The sequence below is a fragment of the Protopterus annectens genome, chromosome 17.part0 (genome assembly GCF_019279795.1).
Source record: "Protopterus annectens isolate FY-2018-M chromosome 17.part0, PAN1.0, whole genome shotgun sequence".
NCBI lineage: Eukaryota > Metazoa > Chordata > Ceratodontiformes > Protopteridae > Protopterus > Protopterus annectens.
In genome coordinates, this window is record NC_056751.1 from 737,140,598 (window position 1) to 737,159,847 (window position 19,250).

The 19,250-nt window shown below is 40.0% G+C and overlaps 1 protein-coding gene across 7 annotated transcripts in view; it reads left to right on the forward strand.

Moving 5' to 3' along the window:
* The window catches only part of ARHGEF11 (Rho guanine nucleotide exchange factor 11), a 4,318,379-nt gene that overhangs the window by 999,191 nt on the left and 3,299,938 nt on the right, over positions 1-19,250 (forward strand). For all 7 annotated transcript variants that reach the window (XM_044059024.1, XM_044059020.1, XM_044059026.1 and 4 more), the window contains one exon: positions 15,651-15,708. In XM_044059024.1, coding sequence (XP_043914959.1) covers positions 15,651-15,708 — 58 coding nt within the window. The remainder of the gene's footprint in view (positions 1-15,650; positions 15,709-19,250) is intronic.

The window sequence follows — 19,250 nt, forward strand, 5'->3', positions numbered from 1 at the left end:
AAGAAAAAACGATGTAATGGCGTCGGCTGCATGTTTTATACCACTGATGACCTGATGTCATGGAAGAGACGACAGCATCCGACGCAGAAATCCCAAGACTCTGGTATTCAGGTCGACTGAGGGCTACCTGCAGGCAGATAATCCAAGTGTAATGACTGCAACAGTGAATGCACTTGCACATCTACATTTATGGTAAGTGCACACAACTGTACTTTATGTATACTGCAACAGTGAATACACTCGCACATCTACATTTATGGTAAGTGTACACAACGGTACTTTATGTATACTGCGTCAGTGAATACACTCGCACATCTACATTTATGGTAAGTGTACACAACAGTACCTTGTGTATACTGCGACAGTGAATACACTCGCACATCTACATTTATGGTAAGTGCACACAACGGTGCTTTATGTATACTGCAACAGTGAATACACTCGCACATCTACATTTATGGTAAGTGTTCACAACGGTGCTTTCTTGATTTTCTGACTGCTCTTTTCATTTCAAAGGAGGATATAGTTTTTTCTGTAATTAAACTACAGTTGGCCGCCATATCAAATTTTCATGCAGGAGATAAAAAAATATTGTTTGGATTCTTCCAAGTTATGCAAACCTTTCTTGAAAGGCACCTTTTTCCTTAGACCCCCAGTAAAAGATCTTTCACTTCCCTGTGATTTGATTGTGGTACTGCAAGGTCCGACTCAGAAACACTTTGAACCCTAAGGAAAAAATGATTTAAAGTAGCTATCTTGGAAAACAGCCTTCTTTGTAGCTATTTCTTCAAAAAGAATTTCTGAACTCCAGGCTTTTTCATCAAAAATAATTCCGTATGTTATTTTCCTTAAAGACGTGGCAACTTTATGGACAAAACCCTTCCTTTTTAACTAAAGTGGCTTCGAAATGGAACATTAACCAATTCATTTGTCTGTCTTTCCAAATGTTTCAAACAAAGGACAATACATACTACATCTCCTGGATGTGCACAGATAGTTACATTTTTATCTGTACAGAACTAAGGAAATCAGAAAGTCAGACCAGATGTTTTTATCCTTCTCCACAGAGTGGCTAAGTTATCCAGTATCTAAAGTTACATTGGATAATTGCATTTTTTGGATGTATTCCCAACAAGCATTTCTCTTCCAAAACTGCCTAAAGCCCACTTAGCTAGTTCCATGGCCACCTCATCTGCTTTTTGGCCAAGAATTTCTGTTGATGATATTTGCGCAGCAGCCACATTTTCCAGTGCTCACACCTGTGATACTCATTACAAATTGGACCTAATCTCCAGAAGCAGAGCTGCCTTTGGTTCAGTGGTTCTCTGTAATGCCCTTCCATGAGGGCCACCCGAGATTCATGTAGCTAGGGACTCTGTCCCATTCGTTGAGGAAGAATGAAAAGGACATCAGATTTAAAATTTATGTTCCTACCATAGCTATTTATTTATTTATTGTCATTGTTTACTGGGCAAGTCCAGTGGGACAAGCAGAGCCAATTTTCAGTGGAGGCCCAGGGAGAAAAACTCCACACGAAGCACAAATAGGATATATAGTTCATTGCAAGGCACACATTTTGCCTGGTGTCAAAGATATGGGCTCAAGCTCAATGCCAAAAAGTGCATTTTCATCCCTTTTGGTAAGAACTCTGTACCCATGAACTACCACATAGACGATAGTCTACTTAACACCGAATGTGTCATAAGAGACCTTGGGACATTGGTGGACAGTAGTCTCTCCTTTGATAGTCACATTGCCACAGTAGTCAGGAAATCCTTCTACGTGGCACGCCTCATCACAAAAGGTTTCTCATCCAGGAAAAAGGTCATTGTTCCCCTCTGCTCGTCACTTATTAGAACACAGTGCCCCTTTTGGTATGTACTTCACAAGACATCTACAACAACTGGAAAGGCTGCAGAAATATCTCACGAAGAGGAATACTGACCTCAAACAGATGCCCTACACAGGCCGTCTCAAACGTCTCAAAAAACTCCAGCTTTACTCCGTCGCATATCGCCTACTCAGAGGCGATCTCTGCCTAACATACAAAGCTGTGTCAAACCCAGAGCTGTTGGACATGCTCCACTTAAAGAAATCCCATTCCCTCTGAGCTACATGCTCTAGGGACCTAAACCTTGTCACCACAATAAACGGAACATGCTGGAGGAATAGATTCCTGTCCCAAAGACTGACTTTCCATACTCTGGAACAAACTACCTATCTAAATCAAACAAAGCTCTTCATTAGCACTCTTCAAGAAAAATCTTGATGATTGGATGGGAAGTAGGAAATTCACCCAGGGATCACTTCAGTGGCTCTGCTCGACAGGGGCACAGGAAAATAATTTTCTGGTGTGGCGAAAGCCAGGGTACCTTTTTGGCTACGCTTATATAGCCCTAGGGCCAGTAGCCTATTACCTACCTATGAACCTGTAAATGGAGGAAGAAAATCTTAAAACAGTAGTACATTTTGAATATATACAAACACTTGATACAAACATAAACTAATTACAATGTAGTACAACTATAGCTGACATAGTATGATGATAATGATTGAGATTTAGAGCTCGGGAGAACATTAAGAGGCTGTAGTGTTGATGTTGCAGCAGTTATAGTATATGAGAGGAAATGAGTGGCCGAATATAAGAAGGAACATGTAAGACATTGTGAATGATTACAGAAGAGGTAGGAAGGGTAGGACTCATAGAGATGGAGCTCAGGACAGATGTCATTAGAAGTCGTAGAAATATGAGAGTACAAGGAGAAAAATGGGAAGTGGTAGGAAGGCACTAAGAGCTAGGTAATGGCCAGAGGAGGCTTAGTGCAGTTAGAGATCCATTTGGAGTAAAGGTGTGTGAGTAGGGTGGTTTTGAAGAAGGCAGTTGCATTGTGTGAATGGCTTGGGGGAAGGCTATTCCAGGTTTTAGCTATTACCCAGGAGTGTAGTAGTTTTGCGAAAAGGATGGACATGGCTGTGTTGAATACGTATTTTAACAAGAGGGAGGAGCATAGGGTGACATACAAGAGTGGAGGAAGATGCACACAGGTGGATTATATCTTATGTAGGAGGGCCAGTTTGAAGGAGATTGGAGACTGTAAAGTGGTGACTGGGGAAAGTGTAGTTAGGCAGCATAGGATGGTGGTTTGTAGGATGACGTTGGTGATCAAGAGGAGGAGTGTGATGGCAGCACCAAGGCTCAAATTGTGGAAATTGAAAAAGGGTAATTGTGAGGTGTAGTTCAGGGATGAGTTAAGACAGGCACTGTGTGGCAGTGAAGAGTTACCAAATAGCTGGGTAACTACAGCAGAGCTAATAAGGGAGACAGCTAGAAAGGTGCTTGGTATGATATCTGGACAGAGGAAGGACAACAAGGAGACATGGTGGTGGAATGAGGAAGTACAGGAGACTATACAGAGAAAGAGGTTGGCAAAGAAGAAGTGGAATTGTCAGAGAGATGAAGAAAGCAGACAGGACTATAAGGAGATGAGGTGCATGGCAAAGAGAGAGGTGGCGAAGGCTAAGAATAAGGCATATGAAGAGTTGTATGAAAGGTTAGACATTAAGGAGGGAGAAAAGGACCTGTACCGATTGGCTAGACAGAGGGACCGAGCTAGGAAAGATGTGCAGCAGGTAAATGTGATAAAGGATAATGAGGGAAACATACTCGCAAGTGAGGAGAGTGTGTTGAGGAGATGAAAAGAGTACTTTGAGGGGTTGATGAATGAAGAGAATGAGAGGGAGAGAAGGTTGGATGATGTAGGGATAGTGAATCATGAAGTACAGTGGATTAGCAAGGAGGAAGTAAGGATAGCTATGAAGAGAATGAAGAATGGAAAGGCTGTTGGCCCAGATGACATACCTGTGGAAGCATGGAGGTGTTTAGGAGAAATGGCAGTGGAGTTTTTAACCAGATTGCTTAATGAAATCTTGGAAAGTGAGAGGATGCCTGAGGAATGGAGAAAAAGTGTTTTGGTACCGATTTTTAAGAATAAGGGTGATGTGCAGAGCTGTAGTAACTACAGAGGGATTAAATTGCTCAGTCACAACATGAAATTATGGGAAAGAGTAGTGGAAGTTAGCTTAAGAAGGGACGTGATGATTAGTGATCAGCAGTATGGTTTCATGCTGGGAAAGAGCACTACAGATGCGATGTTTGCTCTGAGAGTGTTGATGGAGAAGTACAGAGAATGTCAGAAGGAGTTGCATTGTGTTTCTGTAGACTTAGAGAAAGCATATGGCAGGGTGCCTAGAGAGCAGTTGTGGTATTGTATGAGGACGTCAGGAGTGTCAGAGAAGTATGGAAGAGTGGTACAGGATATGTACGAGGGTAGTGTGACAGCGGTGAGGTCTGCGGTGGGAGTGACAGATGCGTTAAAGGTGGAGGTGGGGTTACATCAAGGATCAGCTCTGAGCCCTTTCTTATTTGCAATGGTGATGGACAGGTTGACAGACGAGACCAAACAGGAGTCCCCGTGGACTACAATGTTTGCAGATGACATTGTGATCTGTAGTGAGAGTAGGGAACAGGTGGAGGAGACCCTGGAGAGATGGAGATATGCTCTAGAGAGAAGAGAAATGAAGGTCAGCAGGACTAAGACAGAATATATGTGTGTGAATGAGAGGGAGGATAGAGAAATGGTGAGGATGCAAGGAGTAGAGGTGGCAAAGGTGGATGAGTTTAAATACTTGGGGTCAGTAGTTCAGAGTAACGGTGAGTGTGGAAGAGAGGTGAAGAAGAGAGTACAGGCAGGATGCAGTGGGTGGAGAAGAGTGTCAGGAGTGATTTGTGACAGACGAGTACCTGTAAGAGTGAAAGGGAAGGTCTACAAGAGGGTAGTGAGACCAGCTATGTTATATGGGTTGGAGACAGTGGCACTGACAAAAAGGCAGGAGTTTGAGCTGGATGTGGCAGAGTTAAAGATGTTAAGATTTGCACTGGGTGTGACAAGGGTGGACAGGATTAGGAATAAGTATATTAGAGGGTCAGCCCATGTTGGAAGGTTTGGAGACAAAGCCAGAGAGGTAAGATTACGTTGGTTTGGACATGTGCTGAGGAGGGATGCTGAGTATATTGGGAAAAAGATGCTAAGGATGAAGCTACCAGATAACAGGAAAAGAGGAAGGCCTAAGATAAGGTTTATGAATGTGATAAGGACAATGCAGGTGGTTGGTGTGACAGAGCAAGATGCAGAGGACAGGAAGAAATGGAAACAGGTGATCCGCTGTGGTGACCCCTAACGGGAACAGCCAAAAGAAGATGATGTAGTAGTTGACCAGTGGGTAGTTTAGGTTTCTGAATTTGGAGGAGGTGTTAGGGTGGGTGCGAGTCTGTCTAGAATTTGTAGAAAGGCAGTGTTAAAGCAGTGCAGGGCATCGTCTAGGGAGGGAATTTTTAAGTAATTCCAACTTTTGCATTTTAGGATATTGTTGAATGTGCAGGAGTGAATTTTGGTAGGTTCCTGACATGTTGAAAGTGGTGTTCTTTTTGTGTGTGGGGTAGGCTCGAGTAGCAGCAACAGGAAGGTGATCACTTATGGAGTTGGGGAGAGTACCGCCTGATGAGGTTTTAGTTGGGTCTGAGACTAGGAACCAGTCTTAGATGGTTCCTTCATTGGTTCTATTATTATAGATTAGTGGGAGTGGAGATTACTTTGGTATAGTGAAACAAGTTAATATTGGTAGATGGAGTTTTTAAGGAAATATTAGACCATGTAATATTCATTTCGCCTAGGATTATGATTTCATTTTTTATGGTGAGGGACATCTAGGATGTTATTTCTCGTAGAATAGATATGCTATTACCTTATAGGACTAGGACACAGAGATTTTTGGAGTTGTTAGTTTTTAGGAAGGAGACCAAGATTTCCATGTTTAGGAATTGTGGGATGTGACCAGTAAATGGAAGTATGTTAAGAGTATTAGGGAATAGGATGGCAACACCAGCTCCTTTCTTGTTGGTTCTGTCAACCCTTATTACGATGTAGTTTGGGGAGAGAAATTCTGCATCTTTTAAATTAGGCTTTAGCCATGTTTCGATAATAGCTAGGATGTCTATTTTATTATGAGTTAACCAGGAATGCAGGTAGGAGGTTTTATTGCATATACTTTAAAGGTTTATGCTAGTTATACAAAGTGATTTTAAGCATTTAGTGGGGTTTGTCACAATAGCAGGATTGGTGGTAGAGGGACCTGGGGTTGGGATGGATGTCGCCACATTGGACTAATGGCAAGAAAATAAATGAAAGTCGATGAGTAAAGGTGGTTAGTTTGGAGCTCATAAAGTACAATAAAAAGGGGTAGGTATAGCTTGAGTTGTGATTAGTTTGTGGGGAGGTTGTATATTTTACAGCAGAGTGGTGGGATTATATGAAAGAGGCTGGGATTAATTTCTGAGTAGCTGTCAGATTGGGTGTGTAGGGAGCTAGTTGCAGAAATGGGTTTGGTGAATTGATTGATGGAAATTGTATTCGAAGTGCTAGTAGTAGTATATTAAGGGATAGTAGTAGTATGTGTGAAATGGAGGGAGCTGAATGGTGAGGAAGGTGTTAAGTGGAAGGAAGTAGGCAAACTTTATTGGTTAGTTGTTGAAGGAGGTGTGGCTAGGGGAGTATAAATTTAAGGAAAGTGGGAGTTGGTAAGAATTTTGGGTAGGGTAGGGTAGGGGAGTGGAGTGAGACAGAGCAGAGATTGGCGGATCGCTAAGTTAGAGAAATTATCAGTGAGACATAAAAGAGTAGGTTAAAGGGTGAGTGGAGCAGTTGAAAGGGGGGATTATCCTGAGGGGAGTTAACAGCAGAAAGTTAGAAAACCCTAATAGTGAAGATTGTAGTGAGAAACTGTGTGTGTGTGGGGGGGTGGGGTATCTATAGCTTCAGACCACTTAGCTAGAATAAGATTAGTGCAGTATCAAGAGAAGGAAGCTATCACAAGGGTGAGTGGAGCAGTTGAAAGGGGGGATTATCCTGAGGGGAGTTAACAGCAGAAAGTTAGAAAACCCTAATAGTGAAGATTGTAGTGAGAAACTGTGTGTGTGGGGGGGGGGGGGTATCTATAGCTTCAGACCACTTAGCTAGAATAAGATTAGTGCAGTATCAAGAGAAGGAAGCTAGCACAAGAGTTGAAAGTTAGACACATTGATAGAGATTGGGGGGGGGGGGGGCAACCGAGGTTAGTGTGCACGCCAGTGCCTGGTTAAAATTATATTACTATTTTAATTCCTTTTATTTCATTGAATTTATTTTTTTGACAAAGAAAACTTAGTAACTCTGTGTTAGGGTTGAGTGTTTGGGAGACGTGTGTACAGCCAAGAAGTTGACCGATTTTTTTTTTTTTTGTTTGCCAGGAAGACAGTTTTCAGCACAGTGTTTTCGGGGGAGGGGGGTGAGGAGAGGATCACAAAATTCCCGTTAGGAGGCTTTAAAAAAAGAAAAAAAAGGAGGCTAGATTAGTAAAGAGTGAAGAGTTGTGGAAGGATAAAAAGGACCTTGAAGGTAGGAAACGAGGTAAAAGGGTGGAAGGAAATGGAAGGAGCAGCAGAAATAAGAGTGGAAAGAGCGAGAATTGTAGAACACGGAGAATTATAGATAGCAGTGTCGGTAGAATGGAGAGTGCAACAAGTTAAAGAATAGAGAGAATAATTCAGCTGAGAATCGAGACAAATGCAGCATTCCACTGACAGTTATTAAAAATGCAGGATTCCGCTGATAGTTATTAAAAATGCAGCATTCCACTGATAGTTATTAAAAATGCAGCATTCCACTGACAGTTATTAAAAATGCAGCATTCCACTGATTGTCAGGATTCCACTGACAGTTATTAAAAATGCAGCATTCCACTGATAGTTATTAAAAATGCAGGATTCCACTGACAGTTATTAAAATTCCACTGACAGTTATTAAAAAGGCAGCATTCCACTGACAGTTATTAAAAATGCAGGATTCCACTGATAGTTATTAAAAATGCAGCATTCCACTGACAGTTATTAAAAATGCAGGATTCCACTGATAGTTATTAAAAATGCAGGATTCCACTGACAGTTATTAAAAATGCAGGATTCCACTGATTGTCAGGCAGCATTCCACTGACAGTTATTAAAAATGCAGGATTCCACTGATAGTTATTAAAAAGGCAGCATTCCACTGACAGTTATTAAAAAGGCAGCATTCCACTGACAGTTATTAAAAAGGCAGCATTCCACTGACAGTTATTAAAAATGCAGGATTCCACTGATAGTTATTAAAAATGCAGGATTCCACTGACAGTTATTAAAAATGCAGCATTCCACTGATAGTTATTAAAAATGCAGGATTCCACTGACAGTTATTAAAAATGCAGGATTCCACTGACAGTTATTAAAAATGCAGGATTCCACTGACAGTTATTAAAAATGCAGGATTCCACTGATAGTTATTAAAAAGGCAGCATTCCACTGATAGTTATTAAAAAGGCAGGATTCCACTGATAGTTATTAAAAAGGCAGGATTCCACTGACAGTTATTAAAAAGGCAGGATTCCACTGATGGTTATTAAAAATGCAGGATTCCACTGATGGTTATTAAAAATGCAGGATTCCACTGATAGTTATTAAAAAGGCAGGATTCCACTGACAGTTATTAAAAAGGCAGGATTCCACTGACAGTTATTAAAAATGCAGGATTCCACTGATAGTTATTAAAAAGGCAGAGTACCAAAAACATGTCCAGGAGATGGCTTCTGTCAGAGTCTGAGCTAGCAGGGAGAGCACTCATGTCTTGAGATCAGTTACGTTATTGAGTACAGTTTCAATACATTTAGGCCAGATCAATTTACACTATGTCTTGGTGGTAGCTTCTGTAAATTGAACAGTTAAAAACAGATATAACAAATAAACAAGCTTTTATAAATTGCACACTTAAAACACGTATAACACACTAATAGTTGTAGAGAGCCACTAGCAGTTTTAAAATCAGACAGTAATGGCACACTCTTTAAATTGCCATAAGTAACTTAGAGAGTGCCTCCAAGTGCTGCATAAAGCATGTGGCTTCTCTAAATCCAGTAGATGAAAACAAATAGTGCTCACTGCCAGTTTTACACAGCACTAGGGGTGTAAAAGCTGGGCAACAATGGCACACTCTTAAAATCGCTGTATGTAACTTTAGAGAGTGCTTCCAAGTGCTGCATAAACCATGAAAGCTAGACGAAAAGACAGACTGTTTTACTAGCGCTCAGCTAAGAGAAGCTTATTCCAATGATATTTCAAAAGTTGCAGCAGTTATATAAGTTGAAGACAAAAGCGTACAAATCACTTCCAATAAGATCCAGAAGTAAAAAAAAAACCCTGCAGGAATGTAGTAAATCTCATGAAAGCAAAGAGCAAGCAGTTCAATTCAGAAAAAAAATTCCACTACCGGATAAGCTCTGCTGGAATATAGTAGTTAACATGGAAACCGTGCACTGTGAATTAATTCAGTTAGATTCCAGTAATTAGATATGAGCAGGATGAATGTTAGCATGAAATAATTAATTAAGTCCAGTAAAAGAAGTATATAAATTGCGGAAACTTACATGACGAGCACACTATACCTCGGGGGACCTGCTGGCTGGGAAGGTGATCAGTAGATAGTAGGTTTTTGGCAATGGTGCCAGTACATTTCAGTATGCTAAACAAATGTCAGGTGAAGAAGGGCAGGGGCCAGAGTGGGACAGCAAATGGTGGATTTGTGAGGAAAGAAAAGGGGGGAGAGGCACAGAGTGAGGAAGTGAGTGTAATAGTGATAAGACTGGAAGAGGGGTAAACTAGTGTAGAGGTAGAAGTTAGATAAAAAATAGAAAAAAAGAATTTTGGGAAGTAGGGGGGTAACAGTGAGAAAAAGGGGGAATTGGGCAGGGACAGAGCTGAAATCTGCAGATCGTAAGTTAGAGAAATTAACAGCAAGATATAAAAGAGTAGGTTAGAGGGGGAATTATCCTGAGGGGAGTTAACGGTATAAATTTAGAAAAACCTAACAGTGAAGATTGTAGAAGGAAACAGTGGGGGGGATTATTTATTGCTTTGGAGCACTTGGCTAGAATAAGATTAGTGCAGTGTCAAGAGAAGGAAGCTAGCACAAGAGTTGAAAGTTAGACACATTGATAGAGATTGGGGGGGGGGGGCAACCGAGGTTAGTGTGCACGCCAGTGCCTGGTTAAAATTATATTACTATTTTAATTCCTTTTATTTCATTGAATTTATTTTTTTGACAAAGAAAACTTAGTAACTCTGTGTTAGGGTTGAGTGTTTGGGAGACGTGTGTACAGCCAAGAAGTTGACAGATTTTTTTTTTTTTTGTTTGCCTGGAAGACAGTTTTCAGCACAGTGTTTTCGGGGGAGGGGGGTGAGGAGAGGATCACAAAATTCCCGTTAGGAGGCTTTAAAAAAAGAAAAAAAGGAGGCTAGATTAGTAAAGAGTGAAGAGTTGTGGAAGGATAAAAAGGACCTTGAAGGTAGGAAACGAGGTAAAAGGGTGGAAGGAAATGGAAGGAGCAGCAGAAATAAGAGTGGAAAGAGCGAGAATTGTAGAACACGGAGAATTATAGATAGCAGTGTCGGTAGAATGGAGAGTGCAACAAGTTAAAGAATAGAGAGAATAATTCAGCTGAGAATCGAGACAAATGCAGCATTCCACTGACAGTTATTAAAAATGCAGGATTCCACTGATAGTTATTAAAAATGCAGGATTCCACTGACAGTTATTAAAAATGCAGCATTCCACTGATTGTCAGGATTCCACTGACAGTTATTAAAAATGCAGCATTCCACTGATAGTTATTAAAAAGGCAGCATTCCACTGACAGTTATTAAAAAGGCAGCATTCCACTGACAGTTATTAAAAATGCAGGATTCCACTGACAGTTATTAAAAATGCAGCATTCCACTGACAGTTATTAAAAAGGCAGCATTCCACTGATAGTTATTAAAAATGCAGGATTCCACTGACAGTTATTAAAAAGGCAGCATTCCACTGACCGTTATTAAAAATGCAGGATTCCACTGATAGTTATTAAAAAGGCAGCATTCCACTGACAGTTATTAAAAAGGCAGCATTCCACTGACAGTTATTAAAAAGGCAGCATTCCACTGACAGTTATTAAAAATGCAGGATTCCACTGATAGTTATTAAAAAGGCAGCATTCCACTGACAGTTATTAAAAATGCAGGATTCCACTGATAGTTATTAAAAATGCAGCATTCCACTGACAGTTATTAAAAATGCAGGATTCCACTGATAGTTATTAAAAATGCAGGATTCCACTGACAGTTATTAAAAATGCAGCATTCCACTGACAGTTATTAAAAATGCAGGATTCCACTGACAGTTATTAAAAATGCAGGATTCCACTGATAGTTATTAAAAAGGCAGCATTCCACTGACAGTTATTAAAAATGCAGGATTCCACTGATAGTTATTAAAAAGGCAGCATTCCACTGGCAGTTATTAAAAAGGCAGCATTCCACTGACATAAAAATGCAGGATTCCACTGATAGTTATTAAAAATGCAGCATTCCACTGACAGTGTAAAAATGCAGGATTCCACTGATAGTTATTAAAAATGCAAGATTCCACTGACAGTTATTAAAAATGCAGGATTCCACTGACAGTTATTAAAAATGCAGGATTCCACTGACAGTTATTAAAAATGCAGCATTCCACTGACAGTTATTAAAAATGCAGGATTCCACTGACAGTTATTAAAAAGGCAGCATTCCACTGACAGTTATTAAAAAGGCAGCATTCCACTGATAGTTATTAAAAAGGCAGGATTCCACTGATAGTTATTAAAAAGGCAGGATTCCACTGACAGTTATTAAAAAGGCAGGATTCCACTGACAGTTATTAAAAAGGCAGGATTCCACTGATAGTTATTAAAAAGGCAGGATTCCACTGACAGTTGTTAAAAAAGGCAGGATTCCACTGACAGTTATTAAAAATGCAGGATTCCACTGATAGTTATTAAAAAGGCAGAGTACCAAAAACATGTCCAGGAGATGGCTTCTGTCAGAGTCTGAGCTAGCAGGGAGAGCACTCATGTCTTGAGATCAGTTACGTTATTGAGTACAGTTTCAATGCATTTAGGCCAGATCAATTTACACTATGTCTTGGTGGTAGCTTCTGTAAATTGAACAGTTAAAAACAGATATAACAAATAAACAAGCTTTTATAAATTGCACACTTAAAACACGTATAACACACTAATAGTTGTAGAGAGCCACTAGCAGTTTTAAAATCAGACAGTAATGGCACACTCTTTAAATTGCCATAAGTAACTTAGAGAGTGCTTCCAAGTGCTGCATAAAGCATGTGGCTTCTCTAAATCCAGTAGATGAAAACAAATAGTGCTCACTGCCAGTTTTACACAGCACTAGGGGTGTAAAAGCTGGGCAACAATGGCACACTCTTAAAATCGCTGTATGTAACTTTAGAGAGTGCTTCCAAGTGCTGCATAAACCATGAACGCTAGACGAAAAGACAGACTGTTTACTAGCGCTCAGCTAAGAGAAGCTTATTCCAATGATATTTCAAAAGTTGCAGCAGTTATATAAGTTGAAGACAAAAGCGTACAAATCACTTCCAATAAGATCCAGAAGTAAAAAAAAAACCCTGCAGGAATGTAGTAAATCTCATGAAAGCAAAGAGCAAGCAGTTCAATTCAGAAAAAAAATTCCACTACCGGATAAGCTCTGCTGGAATATAGTAGTTAACATGGAAACCGTGCACTGTGAATTAATTCAGTTAGATTCCAGTAATTAGATATGAGCAGGATGAATGTTAGCATGAAATAATTAATTAAGTCCAGTAAAAGAAGTATATAAATTGCGGAAACTTACATGACGAGCACACTATACCTCGGGGGACCTGCTGGCTGGGAAGGTGATCAGTAGATAGTAGGTTTTTGGCAATGGTGCCAGTACATTTCAGTATGCTAAACAAATGTCAGGTGAAGAAGGGCAGGGGCCAGAGTGGGACAGCAAATGGTGGATTTGTGAGGAAAGAAAAGGGGGGAGAGGCACAGAGTGAGGAAGTGAGTGTAATAGTGATAAGACTGGAAGAGGGGTGAACTAGTGTAGAGGTAGAAGTTAGATAAAAAATAGAAAAAAAAAATTTTGGGAAGTAGGGGGGTAACAGTGAGAAAAAGGGGGAATTGGGCAGGGACAGAGCTGAAATCTGCAGATCATAAGTTAGAGAAATTAACAGCAAGATATAAAAGAGTAGGTTAGAGGGGGAATTATCCTGATGGGAGTTAACGGTATAAATTTAGAAAAACCTAACAGTGAAGATTGTAGAAGGAAACAGTGGGGGGGATTATTTATTGCTTTGGAGCACTTGGCTAGAATAAGATTAGTGCAGTGTCAAGAGAAGGAAGCTAGGACAAGAGTTAGAAGTTAGACACGTTGAGAGAGATGGGGCGTTGACTAAGGTTAGTATGCACGCCAATGCCTCGTTGAAACTCTATTGCTATTTGAGTTTCTTAACTCTGTGTTAGGGTAGAATATGTGGGAGGCATATGTAGAATCAAGAAGGTGTTTATTCACTTGTGGTTTGCTGCTGTGCACCAATTCTTGGGTAGGAGTTTTTTTTGCCAGGAAGACAGTTTTAAGCCTGGTGTTTTCAAGGGAGGTGGGTGAGGATCACAAAATTCCTGTTAGGCAAATGGCGAGAACATTTTTCCTCAGAGGGCCTGGGGGGTGAAGGGATCAGTAGGTAGTAGGTTTTGTCCATTTTCATTCTTCCTCCACTCCCTCACCCTATCTGAAAAAATTACATGGCTCTTACTTGCTTCTTGCTGTGGGATGGATTTGAAGTGCTCTTAAGACACTCAGTCTTGCTGGCTGGATTCTGCTAAAATTCAAAGTCTGGTGCATACAGAAACTTGCAGAATATAGAATATACTTTGCAGCACTTGTCTTTAAGAGCAGTAACCAATAACTTTTATAATAAATCAAACTGGACAAACGTTGCAGCTTAAAATACTGTTCCAACTTTACTTCTCATATAGTACAGATGATGTGAGAGATATAACATTTACCTTAGGACAAATGAGTCCCTACCATACCTCTAACATAACTGGATTTATACAGCTCTTTATATACAGTTTTAGTCCTCTTGGTATTCTATTTTGGAGAATTGCTTATCCTGTAGAAACAATACTAAGCTTCCTTGTTTAACAATGTCTTGTAAGAGACCAGCTTTTCTGACAGTGTGAATATCCTGTAACAGTGTCCTGTTGTTCATGCAAAAAAACATATTTTTGAGGAAACACATTGTTCTGTATTCTATTTGGATCTGTGTATAAAAACATCTGTTCTTGTGCCAATGCTGATAAGCATATCCTGTTTTCCATGCAGAAAAACATATTTTTGAGAAAACACATTGTCACAGTGTCATAAACATATCCTGTTGTTTTAGGAAACATATTGTGTCCATCCTGTTATTTTAGGAAACATATTATGTCCATTTTTTATATGCAGAAAAACATGTCAGTGTTCTTTAAAAGCAGATTTTGCATTTTTGCTCTTGCATACATCCTGTTTTTAAGTCTGTAAGGGAAAAATGTCCATTCAGCAGATTCCTTTTCCAAGCCATGGTCATTTAGTATGACTGCTGATCACATATTACTAAACCCTGTTTCTGCATTTAAGCAAGCCTTTTTTTCCAGCATATTTACAACATAATTAATTTCAGACTAATATTCATAAAATCTAACACTATCCACCCCCTTCTTGTTAGGTTTCTTATTGGAACTTATAATTCTGAGTTTGAATCCTATTCTTTGAGCTATCCCTTTCTTTAATTAATGGGGATCGTATGGCAACAGACTCAATCTGAGGTATTGATGGTGGACTAGGGCATTATTGGTAGAGGGAGGAGCTTGAGTTTTGGATCCGAGGATTGGACACGCAGTCCATTTGTTGAGGAAGAATGAAAACGGGCAACACAGATGCCTAGTTATGGTGAGTACTTAACTTTTAAATCTGTGAATGCAGTTATGGTAGTGGTTTGTTAGTTTACATCCTTCACTACAGTATTTTATATGTCCCTTAACTGTGTCCATTATGTGGTGATTTTTTGTGATAGCAAAATTTACAAATTTACTAAATTGGAAAAAAAAGAACAAAAATTAACGTCTTTACTGAAACATTTGAAATAAGTATGATCAGCTATCAATAAAAAAAAATATTAGTGATTTAACTTGATTATCGTGACCCTTGTTTGAGACAAGTGGTTTAGAATGTGAATGGATGGATGTTTATATTTGTCCTGGAAGTTGAAAAATACTGAATGCTTCCCTCTTCCATTCATAAGGAAGAAAAAAATGAATTTAACTTCTTTGCTGCTTTTAAAGTTAAGATTGAGGCAGTATAACTAGGAGTGGCTGAGTTTATTGTTTAGTGATAGTTTTATGACGTTTTCATTTATTTTGTAGTTTCTCATAGTGAGCCTAAATTTTGATGCAAGATAATAAACACTGAGTATTGCATGCAGAATTCAGATTGTTTTATCATTTTATCAGTTAGGACAGTGTTTTGTGCAGCACAGTTCTGTTATGTAAGACATTGTTTTTTGAACCAGAACCTGTTTGCATGTTTTGCAATTTGTAGTTAACAGTATTTGTTTTTTTTTCTGTTACAGGTTAATGGCACACTCGTAACAAACTCCTCCCACATTGAAGTGGTGAAACTCATAAAATGTAAGCACAGCCAATAATAGTTATTCTGGCAAAAGCAGTTTTCCTCCTCTTTGTGACTTGTAATGCCGTGTATCTGTCCTTCTGTATCTGTTCAGAACCACATTACTGCTTTCATTATTTTGCATCTTTCATCTGTATGGGAATAAGATACTGCAAATGAAATTCTTTTCCAGGTGTATTTGTGTACTAAAATGAATACCACATGTCTGTCTTCCTTATTTTATGCACTTTTACAGTTCTGACTTTTTTCTAAGTGCTTTTATCTAAAACAATTTACAAATAAGCCCATCGTTAACAAACATGTCACCTGTTTGGACAGTCGTCAGTATTATGAGTAACAGTAGATCACATTGTCTCCTTTCAGTTCTCTTTTGGTTGGGAGGGTGGCCTAGTGGTTAAGCTGTTTGCCTTATAAACACAGGGTGCAGGGTTTGAGTCTCACAAGGGATATGGCTAGGCTTAAAATGGCTCACAAGGGCAGTTAGCCTAGTACTAATCTATGAACCTTTAAATACTGATACAAAAGTATACTCATTTTAAAGTAGTATTCAGTTCTTGTTTTGAGGAAGTCTTGTATTTTGGTCTGAATTAATCCAGTCAGTCCTTGGTTTTGAGGAAGTCTTGTATCTCTGAGTTAATCCAGTCGTGATTTGGGGGTTCGAATGGAGGGATGATAAGTTAGCAAGCAAAAGAGAGTAGCACTGGTGAAATTGAATTCATCCTCAGGTCTTGGTGAGTACCTTCACAAGGTGGACCCTGTTGTTCCCAAAATCTCAGCAAGATGACACTGATGTATAGACTGTATTTATATAGTGTATATCATGGACAAAAGTAGGTTAAACATTTTAAAAAGATAGCTGGGTGCACAAGACCCAGGATAAAAAAGTGCCCAATTCTGTTAGGCACACTGGTGCCAGGACTGGAAAAGACAGTGTAGAATACTCAAAATGCAGAAACATTCCTACAGTGGGACCAGGCCAGGCCCAGGGGGAGGATGGGCCCTCCTGTTGTAGAAGGAAGTAGTAGTCCACAAAAACTGATAGCCAAAGAAGAGCCATGAACGCGAAAAAGTGGACTATTGAGGATACGAAAGAGATTATCTATTGTTACTATTATGCAAAAAGCCCAGACTTTCCAGACACAAGATGTACAAAACAATTACGAAAGAAATTAGAGGAAAGAAAAATACTCCCACAAGAAAAACTGTCGGAAGCTTCAAATAAAAAATGTGTATTCGTTAGTACAACAGATTTGTGAAAAACAGTATATAGGTAAAAAAACATTAAGAAGCATCTTAGTAACTTTGAAAATATAAACAACAAAACCTAGAGATGTTTGAAAAGTATGAACACGGGAAAGAAAGTGAGATTTGATATGTGGCCACGAATACGAACTTTCCTACGGTCTCCATTACCAGCTTGGTGGGTATGGGCCTCCTGAGGCAGTGTAGAGATTGCCTCATGTTTACTGACAACCACTTAATTCACAAACAAACTGATGTGGTGTATGAGAGATGTCGTTACACACTGTCACTGGAGGCACAGTTCTCACATAACAGTACTCCTAATATCAATAAGGTTGTCAGTAGTACACATGCTGCACCCTTCACGCACAAGTCAGAGCAGACATATCAACCTACATATGCTGAGGCAGTTAAAAGTAACCTTCCTAAATTACAAAGACTTCCTAGATGAAGTCCACATAACAGCTACACTCACTACTATGGCCAACTGTGCAGCCGCAGATGCACTCTTTCAGAGCACCCACATCAACACATAGAGCTACATGTCATGGAGCCATTACCTCTAAGCCCATAAGGCAAACCACCACACAATCCAACATTCTAGTCATTGGAGACTCCATCGTGAGACACACAGTGATGTCCTTCTCATCAGCCTGAGTAAGGAGAAAGTCACAATCAGTTGCTTATCAAGGGCTAGGATCCGCCATGTTATGCACGCACTCAGGTCATTGGACCACAGTTACCAGTATGACTTGGGTCTATATTAGATGAACGAACAGTCGAAATGTCGAGTACAACATGTTCGACACACTTTGATCGATCGTTCATCTATTCGAACTCTGAAAATGCCGAAAACTGGAGTTTCGAAAAGTTTTGTTTGTCCCACACCTTCTCTATACTAACATGCAACACGCACGCACGCACGCACACACACACACACACACACACACACACACACACACACACACACACACAACTAATACATATAAACCCCTACATGCTCACATCATTCAACAACTTTAAAACCTAAACACACTCCTCTGCTTGTAAAACAAAGTGGGGGGCTTTGCCCCCCACACCCCTGATGTGGGGGCTGTGCCCTCCAACTGTATATACCAACTCCGAGATCTCTCTACATTGGGGAAAGGGCAATTTCCTGCTAATCGCAAAACGCTTACACAAGTAAAGACTTCGCTTACCTAGCTATTCCAGACAGTGTCGCATCTTTACATCACAAGCTACACTCACTACTATGGCCAACTAAAACTTTTCGAAACTCCAGTTTTCGGCATTTTCAGTTTCCGATTAGGTGGACGTTCGATCAAAGTGTGTTGAGCATGTTGTACTTGACATTTTGATCGTTCTTCTAATATAGACCCTATGACTCATAGTCCTTGTGGGAGTAAATGACCTGAGACATACCTCCCTAGACTATATGAAGAGAGACATCTTGGAGCTCTCGGAATGCGTGTTTCAAGCTGGTATGAGCCTAGCACTGAGCAGCATTTTACCTTCTCCAAGGATGATGCCACAGTACGAACAAAATATGATTGACTTTAATAATTGGCTTAGTTTCTGGTGTCATTCTAAGGGGGCACAGTATTTGTCAGCATGGAAGGAGATGGTCAGCAGACCACAGTGCTTTGTCAGGGATGGACTGCACCTCTCTCATCTAGGCTTTCGAATATTAGATAAAACATTGTCTCCCCCCATAGTGCCTTTTTTAGGCAATGCCAAACTGAAAGTACTTCTGACATAGCAAATCAAAACCAAAAAAATCTATAGGTATTAGTGTTCAGTATTAGGAGTTTAAACAAAAAACTCCACTTCCTAGAAGCTCTCTTTACCCTAGAGAATGCAGACATCTGTGCGGCCACTGAAGTTTAAAGCCACATAGAGCACACCAACAATGCTAGGTAATAATGCCTTCCACACATTTAGGCCAGCTACTTCACAGGCATGGACTAAAGGTGGAGCTGTCTCTGTTTACATCAAAGATAAATATACTTCAAGGCTGGTCAGACAGGACAATGCACTTGAGCTGCTCCATGTTCAAATCACCATAGGAAAAATCCAATAGCATATGTTCTTCATGTTTCACTGTTGCAGTCATCACATTTGGGTTATCTGCTTGCAGTAGCCCTCAGTCGGCCTGATTATCAAGTCTTGGGTCCTGCGTCGGTTGCTCTCTCATCTTCTGTGATGTCAGGTAGTCAGGGGTATAAAGCATGCAGCCAACGCCATTACATCAGTCTTTCTTGCCGTGCGGTGCCTGAAGCAGTAGCAGTTTGCAAGTGCC